A 24533-nucleotide genomic window follows, 5' to 3' on the forward strand; every position below is an offset into this window, starting at 1 on the left:
TAGGATGATTGGAATTTACATCCTAGTTTAAACAAAATAAAATTGGTGAGATACTGATGATTTCCCCTACTTTTGTGTCTATTTGACATGTCCATAGAAAAATATGAAAAATATCTGACCAGTACTGAAAACTGTAATATCCAAGAGAGACATAATATAGAAGCTTGGACTAGATCCTATAGCATAAACAGAATAGCAAGTTAAACTAAGGAAATATGAATCAAATGTGAACTTTAATAATCTATCGATACTGGTTCATTAATGGTGAAAAACGTGTAACACTAGTGTAAGATGTTAATATGGGTAACGATATAGTAGCATACAAGTAAACTGTATTATCTTCACTTTTAATAATCTGTAAATCTATAACTGTTCTAAAGTTTTACAAAAATAAACAGAGGAGGACATACAATCAATCAACAAGTACATGAAAAAATGCTCACCATCTCTAGCAGTCAGGGAAATGCAAATCAAAACCACCCAAAGATACCATCTCACTCCAGTAAGATTGGCAGCCATTATGAAGTCAAACAACAAGTGCTGGCGAGGATGTGGGGAAAAGGGTACTCTTGTACATTGCTGGTGGGACTGCAAATTGGTGCGGCCAATTTGGAAAGAAGTATGGAGATTCCTGGGAAAGCTGGGAATGGAACCACCATTTGACCCAGCTATTGCCCTTCTCGGACTATTCCCTGAAGACCTTAAAAGAGCGTACTACAGGGATACTGCCACATCGATGTTCATAGCAGCACAATTCACAATTGCTAGACTATGGAACCAACCCAGATGCCCTTCAATAGATGAATGGATAAAAAAAATGTGGCATTTATACACCATGGATTATTACGCAGCACTAAAAAATGACAAAAGCATGGAATTTGCAGGGAAATGGATGGCACTAGAGCAGATTATGCTTAGTGAAGCTAGCCAATCCCTAAAAAACAAATACCAAATGTCTTCTTTGATATAATGAGAGCAACTAAGAACAGAGCAGGGAGGAAGAGCAGGAAGAAAAGATTAACATTAAACAGAGACATGAGGTGGGAGGGAAAGGGAGAGAAACCCTCAGTGTTATACAAAGTTACATATAAGAGGTTGTGAGGGGAATGGGATAATAAACAAGGAGGGAAATGAATTACAGTAGATGGGGTAGAGAGAGAAGATGGGAGGGGAGGGGAGGGGGGATAGTAGAGGATAGGAAAGGTAGCAGAATACAACAGTTACTAATAGGGCATTATGTAAAAATGTGGATGTGTAACCGATGTGATTCTGTAATCTGTATTTGGGGTAAAAATGGGAGTTCATAACCCACTTGAATCTAATGTATGAAATATGATATGTCAAGAGCTTTGTAATGTTTTGAACAACCAATAAAAAATAAAGTTATTTAAATGTTATATATAAAAGATAATGACCATGAATCAATACATATAGTCTATTATCTTTACTCTCAAGGATACAAATTGTGAATTTATCCCTACTGATCCATTAGCTAGAAAGGGCCACTGATTTTTCTGAGCTCATAAGGGAATAATCTTGAAGATTTACACTCCTCAAGGACCACCCCACAGTGTCTATACATTTTTTAAAAAACCAAACCTGTAACTTATGAAACATGTTTATTTGTCAAGGTTTAAAGGTAGAAAAAAAATGAATTTCAGTTAGCAAAACCTTCAGGCAATAACAGATAAACATTAATACGGAACAACAAAGATATCATTCCATAGTCGCTTGGACATGAAAACTGATTCAAGTTCCAGAGATAAACTAAACTAATGGGGTTATGTCAAGCTGCCAATATCCACAATGAAGTTTTTACTGATGACAATCTTTTGCAATGAAAACAGCAAAAGAAAAGGCCTTTAAAAAAAAAAGTTCACATTTTATATATTGATACAATGTCCAAAAAGACAAATGAAGATCTTTGCTTAAAACATAGAAATGCATAATGTAACAGTTTGAAAGCTTTGGCCACTTCAGAAGTACCTATACTTTGTTAAAATGATTGCTAGCTAGGCTTCACACTCAAAAGTTTCTAATTCAAGTGTTGGGTGGGGCCAAAGAATTTAGTATTTTTAACAGATTTCAAAGTGAAGCTGAATGCTAGTGGTGTGGTAAACACACTTTGAGAACCACTGGCAGAATATTTAACAGATAATGATTAGGTCACAAAAGTGAGTGTTACACCATAAAGCAGCATTACCCTTCCAATCTGTATATCCTTCAGATTTTAAAGCATCAAATGAAATAATATGTAGCCAGGTGTGGTGGCGCACACCTAAAATCTCAGTGATTTGGGAGGCTGAGGCAGAAGGATTTAAATTCAAGGCCAGCTTCAGCAACTTAGAGAGACACTATCTCAAAATGAAAAGTAGAAAGGGGTAAAAATGTAGCTCAGTTGTACAGTACAGTGCCTCTGGATTCAAACTCCAGTACTACAAACAAAACTCATTTAAAACACACACACACACACACACACACACACACAATGAACCTCACACACTAACACATATGGTCCCTTAGTAACTACTGAATACAATTATGCTATAATAAAGTAGAGTTAAAGCTATTCTTCGTTGTTACCTGAGTTGTCTAGATGAATGTAAACCACATTAATCTTTTTAAAAAGGATTACAAAAAACAGGAGACACTTTTAGGCCTCCTATGCTCATTAATTACTATTTTCAAAGTGTCTATTCTCTATTCATTCCATTAAAGTAGCCACTAATTCAGATTTAAATAATAGTTAATATGAACATGACTGGCATCATTTTATTTTCTGTTATTGATTCTTCAGACTGAATTTCCTTTTTTTTTTTTTTTTTTTTTTTGAGGGAGGGATCTTGCTAAGTTATTTAGGGCGTACCTAAATTGCTAAAACTAGCCTCCACCTACTGGTCCTTCTGTTTCAAGCTCTCCCAGTTGCTGGGATTACAGGCATGCTTCACCATACCTGGCATCCTATATTTTTGACACTTCTTATTCCTGAACTACAAGAATAATAAAAGAAATCAGACATCTTTCTATTTATTTCTCTGAATAATTTTTATCTATAAATCTAAAATGTCCACTGATGGCGTTATATATCTTTGGTTAGCCATAATAAATAGTTCACATTTTAAAGAAATTCAAATATTTCTTTGGATGGAAGTTTACAACATAAAGATGGTGAATTTCATGTCCCCAAATATGTCTAAAGAATAACAACCGATTAAGTATGGAATAAGACTATATGATGAACAAGTGAGCAAACTGTAACACAAAAAGCATACATTGTAGCCAAAACTTGTTCTTCACATGTTTAAAGAAGTTCAATTCACCTTCATATATTGGCCTCAAAATTTTTTATTAATTTTTTTCCATGTTGCTCAAATACATGACACAAACAGAACTTTTTCCTTTATTTTAAAGCATTATTATGGCTAGGGATATAGTTCAGTGGTGGGCTGCTTACCTAGGTTCTAGTTACAATTAAGATTACTAGATCTTGTAATTTTTGTCAATAGGCTTGCTAGTGGAAAACATCCTTATATAAGGACTTGAGATATTACCTAAAAAGACTGACAAGGATACTTGTTTACTTGTTAGACATGTATGACATTACTGGGAAGTTCTAGAAGCAGACTGATTAGCTTGTATAGTAGTATGAAGAATGACATGAGACAAAAGGTTATGTAAACCATTTACTAAAGAAACAAAGACTAGATTTGCACATTTCTAGAGTCATACTTATCTTTTTCAAACTATGAGAGGTCTGAAATTCTTTGAACAGCATTAGATTTCATTTACAGTTCCAATTTTGAATTAAAAAACCATGTACTTTAAAAACACAAAGACAGTTAAAACTTCCACAGCAAACACATATGTGCATTTCTCAATTCAAGAAGCCCATTATTAATGTATTTAGATCTTAACACTGTATTCTTTTCTTAAAATAGTACTTCTTCTAAAATAATACATCAAGTAAATATTTTTATAGTGCTGCATACTGTTTCTGTATGATTTACAAAGCCAATTAGATTATCATTATCCATTAACTTAAAAAATAAAACTTATGGAGAGGAGTTCACTAATAGAACAGGAAGGAGAAAAACAAAAACAGACAAAAAACAACCAGCATTGAAAAAATAAATGAAAACTTACTTTTTATTGAGTATTTATTATTTTTCACATGCAAAGCATATTAAAAGTGAATCTATATTAACCTGACTATTCCACAATGAAAACATATGCAATGGGAATGATCAAAAAAAGGTCTAAACAATACTAATATGTTAAATAAATTATCTGGATTTCTCCCACCAATATTTGGGTTATCTGAATTACCTGGTTTTTCAACAAAATATAGTTTTTGTTCTCACATGGTCTTTGCTGGTACCAACAGCTACTTCTTAAATTTAGGAAAAACAACATGAAGGAAGATACCCTGCATAGCACAGCCAAATCTTTTAAAAAACAAGTTCACCAAAAAAGTCACATATCTAATTAGGTGTCCAGAGAAGAAAACAAAAGACAAGTACTTAATGTCCACCAAGTGATCATCACTAACATTTTATTATTATCAAAGTGACTGCCAGTATGTGAACTATAGATTAAAGACAATTTCCATACTTAAAAATATACCATTAATCAATAATATATATGGAAATACTAACTTGAAATCACATTTGAATATTATCAACAGTTTGGTGTATCTGATATACACTGAATTCTTTTCACTTCGTTACTGCTTTAAATTCCTTAATAATGTTCTTTTCCTAAAGTACAATTATCTTAAAAAAATGCTAAGATACTTCTTATTATGCATCAGTTCTTTCTCTCCACTCATCAGTAAATGTTACATCAAATTAAACAGTACCTACAGTAACTACATCTAAAAGACAATTTCTGGATAATTAATTCAAAATATTTTTGAATGAACTATTCAGATCAGACATGCTAATGTTGCATAAGACTATGTATGTTTTATGCTACTGAAACACACTATATAGATTGTACATTGCTAAACAGAAGAATTGGTCCATGTCCATTGATTTAAAAATTCTGTAACACCTGTAACAGTACACTCAGGTGACTAATAAATACTTGCTGAAATAGGTATGAAAATGCAATACAACACCCACATACATACTTTTACAAACTCACACATAATTATTGTGTGGGGATAAGGAGAGGATATGATTTCAACTTATATACATCAAGGAAAATCTGAATAGCTTAGAGGAAGGTGCCTCGGTCATTGTGCTTATTTAGCAAATTTGCTATTAATATTATGCTTTCAGTTTAATGAACAAAAGAAAAGTGTCTCACTAGTGTAAGTTAAAATTCTCATTAATGGGATGTCCTTTACTTATGAAAGCATACTTCCAATGCAAAAGGACTCAAGCTTTGCTGTTACATATTAGGACTGGTACAAATATAATGAAAACATTTCACACAAATCTAAACTTCTTATTTTAAAGGTCTGAATCTTGAATGCTGATTCTTTCTCATTTAACATATTCCCTCTAACGAAAAACTGATGTCCTTGGTTTCATATACTGCAAGAATGAAAATATACACCTAAATCTTGGAACAAGTTAACAAAGTCATGATTAGTTATTAAGTAAGTACCAACACTACTTAGAACTTACTAGTTACTCAAATTCATAAAACTACAAACCAAAATGTGAAGGTTGTTTAGGACATCAGACCAATATCAAATCCAAGGTCTTCATTGTTTCGTCTTATGGTATTGAGCATATGGATACTTCTACTACATGAACCTGTACTGTTTTCAACAAAGCAAACGTGGACTCAAAAATTTACATTTAATTTCTAATTATAAAAATCCAGATTACTCCAGAAAACATAAACCAAATATAACTGAGGTAGGTTTTTCACCTTAAGAACACATTGCGCTTCTATCACAATTTAACATTTTTTAAATTTATTAAGAAAAAAATAACTACACTGCTTCATGTGCTTACCCCAATACTTACTTTTCTACATTTTAAACTACTTGACTAAGTGTAACAGTGCTATAATCTATTATTTAGTAAATCTCTCAGATAAAAAGACATCACAAATCCTTCTCCTTCCTTTCTAAAGATAATTGCATTACAATAAAATTATCAATAATTCTAGAAAATGAAATAAAGATTAGTAGTTATTTTTAAAGTAATCCATGTAAGAATTAGGGAGGCAAGTCATGTTCATCTTAAAGATAATAAACTTTTAGAAAATGATGTCATAAATACATTAGAACTCTGTATGTGCTTTATTTTGCCACAAATTCCCAGGAAATATGAGAAACAATATTTCCTAATAGGACTAAATTTCATAAATTACTTGTACTTTACTGAACATATGAAATTTTCTAGGGCAGTACACATTACTTAAGTTAACATTTTAAAGTCTCAACATTTTAAATAAATTTCAAAGAAGAATTAGAGCAGATCCTATTCATTTTTCAATAGGGTAAAAATTTGTATGTGAAATACATACACATTCTAAGGAGGTGGGGGAAGGACTGCATGTGAAATGCTTTGCCTAAATTGTCAGGCAATTATTGTATATGCCCTTGGTATCATTAAGATAAAAAAGCAAAAATTGAAATGTTCCCATTAAAAGAAGGGAAAATTTCAAAATAGCTCAGTCTTTAAAACTTCTGTAACTGATGTAATTTTTACAAGTAAAATGAATTGTTCCTTTATTTACATAATGAATTAAGTAGAAAATTCAAAGTAATTCTTTTACTGAAAAACCAATATACCAATATATTTTTGAGGTTGAATACTAACAACATCTTCACAACATATAAAAGGTAAATAAGAATTAGGAAATGGGGACATTTCTGTCATATACTTAAGGATGGCTAAAGAGAGATGAGTACCTCACAACCAACATGGTAACTAGGCCTAGCACACTACTTTGACATGTGGGCAGCAGATCACTGTTCCTATACTAAGTAAAAATCCAGGAAGGAAGTGCTTAATAGTAATTCTGTAACTATACCAAATTTGGAATCTAATATCGAGCAGTAAACATTTATATGGACATAAAAACTGCTCCCCAAACCAGATTAATCATTAAATAAACTAAAAAGAGGAAAATACAGGTAACTGAAATTGTCAGTTTCAGGATCTTCACTGGGAATTACTGGAGCAAAGACACAAACACAATAGTATCTGATTCCAAAACTAAGTTATAATCAGAATCATCAGATCATAGGCTTTAAAAATTCTTGAATCCAGGATCTCAACTTAAACCTATTCAGGAACTAAACTCAGAAACTCTTTGTAGTTTCTCAAGTGAGTTTGATGATCACCCAATCTTGAAACTTCTCAAGTGGAGAGTGGGAAAAGATAACTTGGGTGAACATAGAAATTTTCAGAATTTAACATTTGATATTTATAATTACTCCACATTTTCTCCCAACTGTCTTACCTTCCCTATTTTTCTAACAGTGAATAAATGCATGAGCTTGCAAGTAAAGGAAAAAAAGAAAAGGGTAACCAAAATGGATTTTGTTCAAGCCACTTTCATACAATGACAGGATAAAAGGACATCATTACTACTACTTGAGATTCACTAGCAGGCAGACATCCTTAATGTATGTTAAGGAAGGAGGTGGGCTCTTACTCAACATAAAAATGTAATATAAAACAGCCCTAAGAATATTTAATAGAAGAGACCATGTTTATAATTCTTTAAAAAAATAACTTTTTTAAAATTTCAGTGTTACAAAGAAAAAGCCCTTAAAACTGGTATAGGTGAATGGACTCATGAGAAACACTGTCAAAGGATTTTCCAACTTAGAAATGAGGGAATGTATTTTAGTACTACTTCTGCTTACATACTGTTAAAATATGTATAAATGTCTTAAGTGTGGATAAATATTTTGTTTCTGATTTTCATGCATATGGATAATAAAATGCTGAATTTTCTTCTTAAACATTGAAATTAAACACATTTTTGAGGCCTGATGAATAAACATCTTTTAAAATATACCATATTCACTAATAAAACTTGGGACAAAAAAAAAGTAGTACTTACACAGGAAATTACAGATTAAAATTACAACTGTGTTTTTAAGAAGCTGAAGTAATTGAAAAATTTTTCAATATTCAAAGACAAAATAGTAAACTCATTTACTATAGCATAATTCAAGCATTCTCTGAATTTTAGCCAACTAGGACATGATATTAAGTGACTTTTTACAACAGCTTTCCTTTAAAAGATTACTGTTACACAAAATACTGCAACTATTACTTGTTACTCTAAATCATTTGGAATAAGTGGAAAGAACAAATGACAGTAGACAAAGACCTTAACCACCAAGTCTTCAACATATAAAAGGCTGCACACAGCAAAATAAGGCATTTGTAGGTAATTCCCCCAAATATTTGAATTCATGTAAACAATGACTACGGATATACCTTTATGAAGAAAATGTACTAACAGATAAAATATATTCAAACGGCTGTGACTTTAAACCATAAATTATTTGAATACCACACAAAACCTAAAGAGACATTACCTATCATTTCAATAACTGAAAGATGTTATTTATGAAATAAAAGATTGATGCTTTTTGAAACTAATAATGAAAAAGAATATTTTGAAAATAAACATCCATTTTCTAGAAATAAATATACATAGTTACTTTAATGTATTGCAAGCATAGGAATATTGTCCTAGTATTAATCGTAACATTCAATCAGTAGTTATTAAAATATTTTTCCATATTGGGCCTTGAATCTTCTACCTTGTCAACTGCCCAACAACTTTCAAAAGAGTTTTATTTTCCTGCTTTAGTTGTTCATTTTCATCTTCTATGTCATCTAGGTCCTTAAAAAGGGAGGAAAAAAAGAAAAATAATACTTTTAAAATATTTAAAAGGAGATTTTAAAACATTTTTAAGTACACAAAGATAATTCATTTAATTGTTAATTTTAAAATGAGGAAAAGTTCTAGAAATAATTTTAGTGGATTATGTCCCACCTAAAATGAGCATCCATTACTTGACTCTTCATTTTTATCATAAGTATATGGGTCAGTTCTTTCCAGATCACTCAGTTTTTTAAAGGAAGCCAAAGACAGGGTTTTAAAATAGTAAATTTTCCAATATTTAATTACAGTAAATAACTTAATTTTTTGGTTAAAATTAAATTCCATTCACCTCTTCAAAACTGAGGGTTAAACAAAATATATACGTAGGCTACAGGTGGTATAGGGTCCAAGGTTACAATTATGTGTCAAATTGGGCATCAAAGAATACACATTCAAGTTCTAGACATACTCCTACCACTTTTTTTTCCCCCCTAAAACTGGGGAAGAATGGAACCCAGGGGTGCTACATTGATGGGATTATGGGTATGTGCCACCATGCCTCACATTTGGGAATGACACTAAGAAGATGACAGAACTGAGGCAATCAGAAGAGGGGATCTAGAATACACACAATTGATCTGGTTCAATTTATATGTTGAGCTTCTTCATGGTCATTTTGTTTGAGGGAGAAGTTTTAAAGCTGAAAAAAACTGGAAGCCACTAAAAGCAGGCATTCACTCTCCAGCTTTAAAGTATATGATTCAGCTCTATGTTCTCTATATTAATCCTAGTCTCAAATACACAATCATCTAGTTAATACGAAAACAATCCTCTATAAGGTTTAGTTTACAAACAATATTTCAAGGCAGACTATATATCCATTGTTAGAAAAGACATTTATAGATTTATCCTTACTATTTATAATGCTAAAACTCGACACAATTTGAATCACAAGTATGCTATAGGATAGCAAGCAACATTCTTATAAATTTAGTACACTGTCTTAGATAATTAGGCAAATTATTTAAAAACTTGCAAAAATCAGAATTCGCATTTGTTTACAAACTGAATGAGGTTAGGAAATAAATCTGTTCAAACAACAACTAAAAATATGGGATTCCTAAAATTACCACAACTGAGATCTAACTAAAATTAAGAAGTAAATGATGAAATATGTTAAAACAAGATATTTTATTCTTTTTAAAGCTCACAATGCCTAAAAGTGCAAATACATTAATACATTAAAAACATTAATACATTAAAAATATTTACAGAATTTTTTGAATATAATTCCATCACAAATAGAGGAACACCTGTGTTGGAACCAAGATGAAAGGCTATATAAAATCAAATACTGGCTCAGTCAATGACTATATGTGACCTTCAGCAAGTTCAAATGGGAGTATCACTGTCCTTTTCTATAACCTGTACTTATTGCCTTCAAACTCTATAAGAACAATTCTGCACATAATGGAGGTATCTTTTCTTCCTTCATGGCTGTAGTTAAGACTGGATTGGGTGTCTGCTCCTTTTCTCCTTGAAGCAAACATTTCTTTCCTTCATTTTTATCTAAATTCCTGCAAAAAGCAAAATTATGGCATATTTTCTCATCACTATTACAAAGGTCTGACCTGCCTGCTTCTTAAGGAACAAGTAAATTTGGGGGCTGGGGTAGGAGGTTAAAAAAAAATACAGCTATAGAAAGGAATAATACACAGCTTGGAACCTAAGCCTAAAGTTGAAATGTATAAAATACAACTAGATACAAAAACTGGTGAAGTTACCTACAAAGACATCTGAAGTTCTACTTAATAATAAAATAGCAATTCTTTATTGATGCAATTCTGTGCCAATATCCATTTTTATATAAGCTGCCTCTCACCTCCAAACTCTTAATGAAACACAAAAGAAACATCCAATTTCATCAGTCCATCCACCAAAAAATAAAATTAAGTGAGTTAAATGATAATTGCCCAGAGAAAATCAGTTTATGAAATGAATACTGGTTCTCACCATAAATTACTATCTTATTAACAAAAGAACAAACTCAGCAATGCATTTAAAGAATTTCTTCATCTTTATGTATTTTCATCCAGTTGCCAAAAAAGGGCAATCTGGGAACTGAAATATGTGAAATACTTACTCTATTTAACAAATCAATTTCTTCTTTGAGTTTTCCAATCATTTCCTCTTTATCTTGCATCAGTCTCACAAGTCTTAGGTTTTCTTGCCTTTCTCTTACTACTTCCTAGTAGATATAATAACATAGCATTAATTGGGAAGTAAATGGTTATTTATAATCTTAAATGGCATACATCTATAGGTAACAGTGAAAGATTCTAAACATAGATAAATTGCCTAATACCATTGGAAAAGATCCTTAGATTCTTTTAGCCAAATTCTGACACTGAGTGCAAGATTGTCAGATGCCGTTTATTTCTTAAAGAGTAGATTATTTATAATCATGATATTTTTAAAAATTTAAAATATCTGTAAATTAACAAGGAAAAGGTAAATTTTAATTTTTTCATGCTCCTCTAAAAAGAGAACTTGTACTAAGCACATGGTCTGTGCCTGTACTCCCAGCTACCTGGAACACTGAGGCAGGAGAATCACTTGAGCCTATGAGTCTGAGGGCAGACTGAGCAACACAAGGACATTCTATCTCAAAAAGAGGCAAAAGGACACACACATTTGCGAAGTTTGGTAAAGTTATCTTAGATATATGAAGATTTCCATTGAACTCCTTAAGACACTCAGTAAAGGAAGGAAGGGCCCACCCTAGTAAATAATCAGGGAATTGAGGGAATATAGGAGTTGTCAAATGTTTCTGATAAAACCCATGTTTTACTCAATTCTTTGACAAATATTGAAAGAGTCAATGACTTTATTTAACTTATCACTACTGTGAGTTATGGATCTTTTTAAAATGAAAAATTAGTCTTGACTGAGGAGATCAAAAATTTTTATTAAATGTATAAAGTTTCAAAACTAGGGGTATGACTTAGTGGTTTCAACTGAAAATTCTAAACTGAAAAACAATGGTCCTTAATTTCACTTCTGGTTCTACCAGTTACTGACAATTATTCTGTCTGGATAATATAATATAATAAACACACAGTAGAACATATTGCCAGCTCAGATAAAGACTGCTCAGTATATTAGAGATTTACACACTTAGCAAAATAGGAATGACCATTAAATATTAGAAATATAATGTTTTTTTTTGTTTTGTTTTTGGTACTGGGGATTGAACCACTGAGCTATCTATCCATCTATCTATTTTTGTGGTGCTGGATGTTTAACCCAGTGCCTTGTGCATGCAAGGCAAGCACTCTACCAACTGAACAACTTGTGTTGCTCTTCCCTCAGCCTCCCAAGTCACTGGGATTACAGGAGTGTGCTACCATACTTGGCCTAAATTTTAAACATCATCAAAATTGGAAAGAAAAGTGTTAAGGAAGTTCAGAAAATACCCTGTCACTATGTATCTAAGAACTAAAACATAAGACAGTGACTAAAAGCTATTTGACTAGCATGGAAATATGGATCAATATTAGTGTCTCCCATTAGTACCCTCTCCCCCACTCTTTTTTGACACTTTCTCTCCCCAGCAAATTTCAATTTATTTCCTCTCTCAGCTGCTCTGAAACTGAAGAAAAAAAAATCCTGGCGATGTATTAATTTTATCAATCTTAAATAATTTATATAGCATACCTTTTCAAGATCTTCAATTTTCTTTTCCAATGTGCTATTTGAGACCAAATTACTCGCAACATTTGCATCTCTGTTGTACCTACTGAACCCACTTCTGTCTATTCGGGTATATCTACTTGAGACATCATCTTCAGAGGCAGTAGTTGTGCTATGGAAATATAAAAACATATATCTGATAAAAGTCCCTAGTACTCCACAAGAAAAATGCTAAGAATATTTTCTATTCAGCTGACGCAATGAACATTCCCCAAGGACAAATGGTTATAATAGATGGCATATTTACAACTACAAAAATTAATCATCATTCTAACACAATAAGAAAAATGTAAAAGGAACATTAATCTTTCAACCAATATCTACTGTGTACTATACATTGTTCTGGGTATTGATGATGTTAAAAGCAAAAACAGACATGGATTCTAGCTTTCAGTTAACAGGGAATACATTCAATTATAATATAGTAGCAATAAGACCATTTAAAAATAACACCAGCATACAGTACCACAAGAACTATGACCAAATAGATCTTAGAAGATCTAGATAATCTGTGTGAATAACCACTCTCCTTTCCTTTTTTCTTTTAAAAATCCCAATCGCTCATGGACCAGTATTTTCATAAAATAAAATTAAATTAAAATGATATTGGAAAATAAAAGTAAAAAAGATCATATAAGAGTTTTCATTGACAGTATACATATAGGCAATTCACACAGAAACCTACTCTCACACTAGTAACTTTTATCATTCCACACCTCTAATTTAACCAAAAGTTATGAGTGAAAAGCAACTCTTCAAATTAAGTACCAATTTATGTACCGAATTAATAGCATATATCAATATTTAAAAATTTTAATGAACTACATGAATTGTTTCTTGTTTGCTGTATCTATTACTATATAAAAATTATCCAGAGAGAAAATGACAAAGCAACCAAGACAGAAGATGCAGTGTTATAATCCAACCTCTGAAGTGACACATTAACACATCTGCCACACATATTAATCCTGGTATGAAAGGGGATTAAAGAGGTAGGTCATTGGGGGCTACATTGAAGGCTAGCCACAACATTTATTAATTTATCTAATCTAGGTTGGACTAATGACAGTTTTACTCACAAGAGATAAACGTGTACATAAACTCTATATTTTGTTTTAATAGCACTTGAACAAACTTATACCATGGCAGTATGCTGACAGGAATAGGAGAGATTTTAAAGAGATTTCAGCAAACTCAGGATATTCATTTTTAAGAACTTTTATCCAAAATGCAGAATATTTGCTCTTTAACATTTGTGCTTGATCTGTCATTAGCAGCCAGCTGTAATACTTTATCCAGAAAAATTATAGTGAAATATAAAATAACTTCTGATGAAAAAGGATTCCTGATTTATGAATTTCCTACTCATATATTTTATTTTTATGGAAAATGAAATTTGTAAAAAATTTTATGGAAAAGAGAAAATTTATTTAACATTTTATGGAATTTTATTTATCAAATATCAAATTGGTAGTGTAATCTGATTATAATATTTTCAAATACCAAGATCACTACCTATTTTACTGATTGTTGCTATATTATAGAATCCATCACAGCAAGGCACAGAAACATCCCCCTAAATTTCTAACTTTTTTTTGTCCTTTGATGCTGTCTGCCATTAAAAAGCATTTGACATTTCTGCCTTGCATAGAAGGCTGAGATTTTTGTTTTTTTAAGTGAAGCCATCAGTTAAAAAAGTGTATTTCCCATATATAAAAAGCTGGGGACCAAACTGTTGTGTTTTTTTTTTAAATTTATTTATTTGTTTGTTTGTTTGTTTGGTACGGAGAATCAAACCCATTGCCTCACACATGCTAGGCAAGTGCGCTACCGCTCAGCCACAGCCCTAGCCCCCACAAACCGGTTTCTTATCTTGTAAAAATACTAAGAGTTCATCTCAAAGTTCAAATACTCAACTAAAATTTTCCCTTTGAAAACCAACATATATTTCAACATATAACAGTTAATGTTTAATTATGTTATTAACATCTAACAGTTAATACTGATTTAATTAAAATGTTAACAAGTTAATATTTAATTTTTTAGGAATCTTAAGTTTAATGCATTGTGTTTAAATAATTCACAGTAAACTGTTAATTCAGTTGATAAGGCAAGCATACATTCAACTGACACAGCAAGACTTTCTCAAGCAAAGAAGCAAGACACTGATTATATTATGGGTCAATCTCCAGCACAATTTTTGTCATTACCTCTGTATAATTAGAATGTATTACTACAAAAGCAAAGCAAAACTTCAAACCACATTCATTAATATTGTAGCCCTTCAAAGTTTTATGTACTTTAGTGCAGATTGTGTTTACCAGTAATGAAGCTGAAAAATAAATTCTTACTTCACATTATTGTCATGTTAACAAAATCAAGGCATTCAACAAATTTTAACAAAACTCCTTATTTGTCAATGGTAAGACAAATGAATTTTTATTAGAACTATCCTCCTAAATGCATCAAGCTATGTTAGCCTTCTCAGCTACAGATTCAATCAACATTTCCAAGCAAGCACTTTATTTTACTATTTATATGCAGTTTTTTTTTCAGTGTTGGCAATATAAAGTGAAACTTTATTGAAGCTCACAAAATACTACTTTACATATGAAATCCTGAACATCTGCTTTCATCAATTTTTAATAATAATAGTTTTTAAAATAATGAATTTGGTTTTAGACATATTTATGTCATATGTATACATGCCAGCATAGCCTCAAATAATCCACTGTGGTTAGCACTTTTCCATCAATTACAACTAAAACTTGATCTCAATCATATTAAGAGATAGTGCTTCTCAAAAAAAAAAAAATCGAGTGCAACCTCCTTTGGTTTATATCTCTAAAATAATTTCTACTGTCACACTGACATCATTTAGTTCATTACTACTGTCACATTCAGAAAACATGTTATCTTTTTTTGGTCCAAAAAAGACCAGTAAAGCTTGCTTTGTTATCAGGAAGTTAGAATTTAAAATAATGTTTTATTTCTAAGATTTAGATAATACTTATAAAAGCAGAAACTTTAAAAAAATGAAAATAATTTTTACTTATTTTTATTATTATATTTTTTAATTATATGTAGACCAAAATATAAATCTGATTAATAGCATGATTTTTAAAATAATAAATGCTTACATTTTCTTCAATTTTTATACGTTTCTGAGTTATAAATGGCTAACATAAAAATGTTGTAGATGGTGAAGATAGTGTTGCTGAGCATGACTAGCACACAACTCACCATGGCACTTGAATCAGTCTGTTCTGTACATCCCCAGTCCTTTTTATTTCAAGATAGAATCTTACTAAGTTACTTAGGCTAGCCTCAAACTTTCAATCAGCCTTCTTAGTTACTGGGATTGCAGGTGTGCTCCATTGTGCCTGGCTGCAGTTCAGGTTTCTCAATGCTCATTCTAGTGTTCTTAACTGGTCAAAGATAGGTAAGAGACAGTTCAAGGGCCACAATCTGATAGCACTACTCTAGAAAATGTTTAAACTTAAGACTTAAAGGAGGACTAAGAATGCACAAATATCTGAAGCAAAGAGTATGTAGCCCATTTAAAATACAAAAAAGTCCAATATGACAAAAGCATGAAATGTAATCATAAAAGGTCAGGTAAGAGGCTAGAAAAGTAAGCAGAAAACCTGAAAGTTATTTTATATAATAATTTAAAATAATGGTCTCGAAATTTGTTAATTATGTACCCATGTCGATATATATTTACTTGTATGTTGTTTTATAGGATTTATAATATAATCATATAAAATTTATAAATATCTGTATCACGAAAAATAGAACATAAAGGGATGAAAAACTAAAATTAAACTTTTAATTGTTTATGGTACAAACACTTGTTCTCATAAAAAGTGACTATATACTGTCATCATTTCTGTTTTCCCTGAAGTTATGTGATGCTGGACATCAAACCCAGGGCCTCGTGCATGCTAGAGGCCTCAATCATTCCACTATTGAGCCACATCCCCAATCTTATCTTCATCATTTCTGAAAATCTTATTTTAACATTTTGTGATAGTGATTCAAAGAGCTATCAGTTTGCATATCTGACTCTTACTGGCTATCACATTAAAAAGACATGGATTACAAATATGACTGAATTAAAAAGTTTCACTTAAAATCTCAAAATCAGCATATAGTCTTTTTAATTTATGAGAAGAGATTTGAGTTTGTGTATCTTTTTTTTTTTTTGGGGGGGGAGGTGCTGGGGATTGAACCCAGGGTCTTGTACATGTGAGGCAAGCACTCTACCAACTGAATTATATCCCCAGCCTGATTTTGTGTATCTTGCCAGCTGAATGACCAACATCTTTGCAGTTACATACTTGGTTTGACTTAACCATTTGAGAGTTATAACTAGATAATACATATGTCCATTAAACAGACATTCAAATTACAGTATCATGTAACATGCAGAAAGGGAACAAAGAATACTTCTTTAGGTTACCTTCAGTATTAAGTAGCCATCTAACATATGAAAGAAGGGATGACTACTAGTAAACAGTACAAATTATTAAATATAAATGTATTACTGTTTTTCAGGGAAAAAATGGTAAATACAAATAGACTTTCTAATAATTACCTCCTGCACCCTAGCAGATTATCTTGTGCACAACTCTACTGACTACTGGTTTAGGTTTCATATAAAAGTTATGGGAAGTCATTAAAACAGGGAGCATTACAGAATCATTTTTACAAAATGAACAGGAGATAAGCTAGAAGTAGAGAGGCCAGTTTGGAGGCTACTGTAATGATGTCCTAGTGTGAAAATGATAATAAGGTAAGAAATGATGATGTTCTAGTATGAATTGTGGCAATGAGCAATTCAGTAAATAAACTCAACAAGCCTTGGTGAATGACTGAATACAGTAAGGTAATTTTACAAAGTGTCATAAACAATGACACCGTTTCTGACTTTGGCAAGAGTAAATGTGGATACACTACTAAAATTCATTATGGTTCACAAATTTATTTTTGAACACACTGAGTTTAGTATACTTATCATATATCTAAAAGTAGATTGTTCTGTTTTGTTTTGCAGTACTGGTGATTGGACCCAGGGACACTTTACCACTAAGCTACATCCTCAGTTCTTTTTATATTTTATTTTGAGATAAAGTCTCACTAAGTTGCTGAGGCTGACCTCAAACTTGTGACACTCCCGTCTCAGTTTCCCAAGCAGCAGGATTACAGATGTGCATCACCATGCCCAGCTTTCTAAAAGCCGATGATTAATATTTGTTGGTTATACAGTATGAAGCTAATGATAGGGAGTCATCAGAACATGTATAGGTAGTAACTGAAGTTATTGGAATAAATGAAATTTCTAGTACAGATATAATGAACAAAAAGAAATAGAGAGATGAATAATGCTAACACATAAAGAATAGATATAGGAAAGGCAAAGAACTACAAAGACTGAGAAATACCAGCAAAATGACAGGAAGAAAAATCAAGAGTAAGATACCAATGAAGCCAAGCTGTGTTATAGAAGAGCATTAGCAACATTTTAAAGGATCCTTTTTTCACTTAAAAAAATATGCCCAATACTCACCTCCTCCATAGAGAAAAACCAGGACAACAAATGAATGACCATACTTTAAGAACAGTGACTGAGGGAGAACAATGAAACTCAAGGGAGTGGCAAAAACACTCTAAGGCATGGAGACCTGGGAAGACAGCACAGAGACAAGAACAAAGCACAAAGAGAGGAACAAAGCTTACAACAAGTAGGACCCCTGCCCCCACCCCAGTCAGATATAACTCCACATTGCCAGGAAGGTAAACAGGACAGCCCCACAGGACCCTCTATCATCACACGACCTACAGGTGTTCCACAGTCCTCACTAGCTCTGAAGTCAGTTTGGAGAACTGCTTCAGTTGTGACTGCATCCAGAGATGCTCCAGAGATGAAATTCAAGTTGAGTCCCTCCTCCAACTTGCAGAGTCCAAAGTGCTAACAGCATATGCCATCTGACAACCGAGACACCAAAACAGTTCATTCTGCCCTAGGGATAAGTAGCCACTGCATCTTGCCATCCCTGAAGTCCCAGAAGTGTTCTACCATACTTGCATAAAAGAATGAAACTTCATGAACCCAGCTAAAACCAGCTATGCAATTTTGACTCTAGCACACTAGTCCGTATGGCACCCTGCCCTTCAGGATATAGGTGACCCAGGTCCCAACCAGGGGAACTGACAATCTCAAGCATGAGGGCCTGAAAATCTACCTCTTCCACACCCTCCTTACCCTTAGTATCTCAGCTTCAGATGCAGCCACTAACACTCCTCTATGGGGCCCAAGGACATGCCTCACCACTATTATAGCTCACCTCATGGGGCCTGAGAACAAGCTCTTCCATGACCTATAGCCCCAGCATTATGGGTACCACTGCCAAAGGTGCTGGCACCCTAAGTACATGCTGATAATGAACATGGTCCTTTGCAGCCAGCTGCCTCAGCATTGTGGCTACTGCCACCACCATTAATGCTTACCTCTTGAGAGTCTGAGGAACCCCATCCTTACAGTCTGCATCCCTAGCTGTGCAGCTAACACTACCACCACCATCAACACTTGCCTCCTCAGGGCCTAGGGTCACACTTCTGGCAGCTCATGTTCCACTGCAAATTGCACTACTGCCTCCACAGACACTTGCAATCTTGACTGCTGAGGCATTTACAGACACTGATGATGACAACTACAGCTGAACAAAGCACATAGACGTTATACACTCAGAACCAAAGCCAAAGCCCAAGACCCTACCCAACAAACACCCTTCAGTCTATGTAAAACTAAAGTATTTCCTTGCAAAAGCTAGTACATAGGGCTGGGGATGTAGCTCAGTGGTAGAGTGTTTGCCTAGCATGTGTGAGGCACTTGGTTCAATCCTTGGCACCACATAAAAAAAATAAAAATAAAGATCCTTTGACAACTAAAAAATATTTTTAAAAAAGCTAGTACATAAAATTAAAAGAAGCAACTGTTAGAACAGATGTATAGATATCTACAAAGGGACATAAGCATAAAAAAACTAGGAGGGGCTGGAGCTGGAGCTCAGTGGCAGAGTGCATACCTAGCATGTGTGAGGACTGGTTCAATCCTCAGCACCACATAAAAAAAATAAATTAAACAAAAATATTGTATGTCCCTTTGTAGCAAAAAAAAAAAAAAACTTTTTAAAAAAAGCAAGGAAACATGATTTCTCCAGAGAAACAGTAATTCTCCAAAAACAGATTCCAACAGTCTATTAAATACCTGAAAAGGAATTCAAAATACGGATCCTAAGGAAATTCAGCAAGATACAAGAGAATACAGATAAACAGTTCGACAAAAATGAAGAAAACAATTCATAATCTGGATAAGAAATTCAACAAAGAAATCAATCACACACACACACACACACACAAAAGCCAAACAGAAATCCTGTTGTTGAAGAATTCAATCAGTGAAATAAAAAATACAAATGAGAAATTCAACAACAGATTAGACCAAGGTGAAAAAAGAACTTTAGAACCTGAAGATAGGCCATCCCTAACAGGAATGGAAGACATGGTAGAAGGGAAGAAGGAAGGAAAGCTGGAAAGAAGGAAGCCAAAGAAACTTATGGGACAACACTAAGGCAAACAAATATTCTCATTACTGGAGTTCCAAAGGATAAGGAAAAAGGCATTAAAAATCCATTTAAGGGAGAGAAACGGAGAGAGAAGGGAAAGCATATGGAAATGGTAGGAGACCTTCAATGATACATAAAATTATAAGAGGTCATGAGGGGCAAGGGGGAGGGAAAAAAAGGGAGAGAACTGAACAACAGCAGGGGAGGTAGAGAGAGAAGATGGGAGGAAAGGGGAGGGGAGGGGAGGGGAGGGGGGATAGTAGGGGATAGGAAAGGTAGCAGAATACAACAGTCACTAATATGGCATTATGTAAAAATGTGAATATGTAACAGATGTGATTCTGCAATCTGTATTTGGGGTGAAAATGGGAGTTCAAAACACAATTTGAGTCAAATGTATGAAAGATGATATATCATGAGCTATGTAATGCTTTAAATAATCAATTAAAAAAATTTTTAAAAAATCCATTTAACAGGGACTGGGTTTGTGGCTCAGTGGTAAGCACTTGCCTAGCATGTGTAAGGCACTACACGTTTGATGCTTAGCACCACATTAAAAAAAATTCAATAAAGGTATAAAAAAATCTATTAACAAAATAATAACCGAAAACTTCCCAAGTCTTGAAAGAGATGACATCCAGATCCAGAAAGCTAAAAGAATGTTAAGTAGACTCAACCAAAATAGATACCCTGTAAAAGACATACTAGAATCAAATTGTCAAGTCAAAGACAAAGAGAATTCTAAAAACAGCAATGAAAAAAGCATCAAGTCCCATATAAAGGAAAACTCATTAGACTAACAGATTTCTTGCAAACTAGAAGAGAATGGGCTGATATATTCAAAGTCCTGGAAAAAAAAAAAGAAACAAAATAAAAACCTGCCAACCAAAATACTATACCCAGCGCAGTTATCCTTCAGAAATGAAGAAGTAAAGACTTACCTATAAAAGCAAAAAAGATGATAGAGTAGAGGTCACTTGAGACTAAGAGGGGACGCAGGAGTGAGGTCTTAAGATATCGAACACCAAAACAGCAGGAATCAGCTATAGTGTTCTATACCACAGTAGGGTAATTATAGTCTACAGCAATTTATGATGCATTTAAAAATAACTATAGTCAAAAGATTCCCAAAATATAGAAATGATAAATGAGATGGAAGTGTTAATTACCTGACTTGATCATTATACATTGTATACTGAATTTACTAGACCCTGTAAGTATGTATAAATATGTCAATTAAAAAGTAAAACACTATTTTTTAAAAAGTTTAATCTATCAACAATTTTTAAAAATCTCTTTTCATAGTATGCTTGTTAATACACAAATGGTACCATTATGCAAGTTTAAAAGTAAGAAATAATTATTACTGAAAATAAAATCAGTGTTTTGTATCCCCAGTACATATTAGGTTTGAAAGGAATACTGTCATAATTATGAAGAACTGTGTTACTTGATTTTACTGCCAAATTTAGCTGCTTATCCTAAAAACAGAGCATTTTTAACCTATTTTGTAGGCCAGATATGCACAATGGAAAATACTTACAATAAAAGATTGTTTCATTAACTCCAAAAAGTTTGTAATGTTCTACTTAGGAATGTTAACACAAATCTCTAACTAATAAGATCCAAAAGGAATCCTCCATTTGCTCTTAGCTACAAAGATATTAACCATAATGTTCAGAAAAGGGAAACGAATATACAGTATCATCAGAGATAAATATCACCCTTTATTGGAAGTTTTTCCCCTTCTGGGAATTTTCTCATCTTTTGTGGAAAGATGAGAGGGTGTCATAGAAATAGCACTGTTATTCTAAAACTATCATGAGAATGAGATTGGCAGCATTAAGAGATTATGGCTAGAGGAATTTTCCACTAATATAGACATTTTAAAGCTTAATGATTATAAGACTCATGGGTAAAAATCTACTTTCAGATTGGATATTAAATATCCAGAAGTATTTGGATATATCACAAAATACCTATAACCAATAAGTACATGATTGGTTTCTGTATTTAGTGTTTCACTAACCTGTGCTCTCCTACTACTACTCCCACACCTCAAAACAGCCCTATGCTCTTTATAGGTTTCTCTCCTTTCTTCCTTAAAATACGAACATTCCAACAACTAACAATCAAAATCAACTCTTAGACTCTCTATTAAAATGTTGATATATATTCACTTAAAAAATAAAAATTAATATTTCAGCAATCCCATCAACCCAGAGATAACTACTATTAACATTTTACAACATTAAGTTTTCCTTCTGGATCACAGATCCCTTAACAATATGATGAAAAAAAAACAGCTTTTTTTTTTTCTCAGAAAAATAAGCAATATATCTTTTTACACACAATTTTAACAGCTCATGACATCAACAGATCTCAGATTAAGAATACTTGATAAATTTTGTTTTATTGTAGTCTTATGCTCTAGTGGTCCTTCCCCATTTAACATAAACTGGTAATAATTTTCCTACGTTTCATTTTTTTTCCTATAGCATCTTTTTTTATAGATCTTTATTTTATTTACTCATTTTGATTTTATGTAGTAATGAGGATCGAACCAAATGCCTCACATGTGCCAGGCAGGAGCTCTACCACTGAGCCACAACTCTAGTCCATCTATAGCATCTTGGTTTTTTGGTGCTGGGGATTGAACTCAGGAGGCACTCGACCATTAGGCCAGGCCACATCTCCAGCCCTATTTTATATTTTTATTTAGAGACAGGTTCTCACTGAGTTGCTTAGTGCCTTGCTGTTGTTGAGGTTGGCTTTGAGCTCGTGATTCTCCTGTCTCAGCCTCCTGAGCCACCGGGATTACAGGTGTGCACCACCATGCCCCGCTCCATCTATAGTATCTTAATGGCTACATTGTATTGTTTACATGAATGTAATAGCTTATAACCTATCTCACTGTTAAAAATATAAGTTGTTCCAGCTGGGAATGGTCGTGTATGCCTATAATCCCAGTGATTTGGGAGACTAAGGCAGGAGGATCTCAATTTTGAGGCCAGTCCAGGCCAATGTAGTGAGACCCTCTCTCAAAATAAAAATTAAAAAGGGCTACGGGTGTAGCTCGGTGGTAAATCGCCCCTGGGTTTAGTCCTCAGTACACGCCCCCCAGTTATAGGATATCATTATACATCCTTATTTCTGGTTTCTAAAAGTAAATACAGTAAATTTATATTATTATATAAAGAATATAGTAGAATATATAGCTATTAAATATATAATATATTCACTATGTTTAATTTTTTTTCATTAAATACACCTGAGTATTCAAATATTACCACTTGAGAACTAGACAAAACATATCCAGAAAACATTTTTTTTTCAAATGTAGTTCACAATATTCAGTAAGAACAGCTAAAACTGTATACTCCTCATCTTAACATGAGTCTCCCAAACAACTAGCACTGATTCTGAATGAATCAATAATGACATATAATGTTTATTATGTTTTTCTTTTTTTTTTCGGGGGGGGGGTTCAACAAAACAATATAAAAAATTTCTGTGTTATAAGAATAAAAGATTACACAAAAATTGTACATGAATTTTTATATCAAATTATACAATGTATATAATATTTTGTTATACCAACCATCAACTAATAAATGGCTAAATTAAATGTGGTATATTCACACATGGTGATATGATATGATATACATCCTAAAAACATACTAACTGAAAAAAGACAGACATAAAAGGCCACCTATTATGTGTTTATATTTATATGAAATCTCTCCTATATACAGAAAACAAATAACTGACTGCTAGGAGATATGGGAAGAGAAACAAACCCTGGAACCAGACAGTAATGATACCTCTATAAAACTGGGAATATAGGGCTGGGGGTGTGGCTCAAGTGGTAGCTCGCTCGCCTGGTGTGTGCAAGGCATGGTGTTCGATCCTCAGCACCACATAAAAATAAAAATAAAGAGATTGTGTCCACCTAAAACTAAAAAATATTTTTAAAAACTGGGAATATACTAAAAAATGGTGAATTATACACCTTAAAAGGGTGATTTTTTATGGTACTTAAATTACATTTTAATGAGACTTTTTAAAAATTAATAAAATGACAACAGTATTTTTCAGCTTTAGTGGTTAATTTACCAAGAAATAAAACATATAAAATGCATTTAATAAAATTATGGGGAAGGGGATGGTACAGTTCCTACTAAGCTATGCAAGGGCTGTGTTAAATCCCTAACACAAAAAAGGAAGTAAAATTATGCCAAACATTAGTGCATAGTTTCTCTTTCATAATTATATAGATACTTCAGAACTTCTAAAACCTCAAGATTATAATTAAGAACAAAAGTTATCTTCACA

General features: G+C 32.8%; 1 protein-coding gene across 2 annotated transcripts in view; it reads right to left on the reverse strand.

Annotated features, from left to right (window-relative positions):
* Window positions 1-3680: 3680 nt before the first annotated feature.
* PAWR (pro-apoptotic WT1 regulator) overlaps window positions 3681-24533 on the reverse strand; it is a 108609-nt gene continuing 87756 nt past the window's right edge. For both annotated transcript variants that reach the window (XM_081309477.1, XM_081309478.1), the window contains exons 5-7: window positions 12532-12679; window positions 10958-11062; window positions 3681-8832 (exon numbers count right to left, since the gene is read on the reverse strand). In XM_081309477.1, coding sequence (XP_081165603.1) covers window positions 8746-8832; window positions 10958-11062; window positions 12532-12679 — 340 coding nt within the window. In that variant the 3' untranslated portion in view covers window positions 3681-8745. The remainder of the gene's footprint in view (window positions 8833-10957; window positions 11063-12531; window positions 12680-24533) is intronic.

The sequence above is a fragment of the Spermophilus citellus genome, assembly GCF_964194105.1.
Source record: "Spermophilus citellus genome assembly, chromosome: 10".
Taxonomy (NCBI): domain Eukaryota; kingdom Metazoa; phylum Chordata; class Mammalia; order Rodentia; family Sciuridae; genus Spermophilus; species Spermophilus citellus.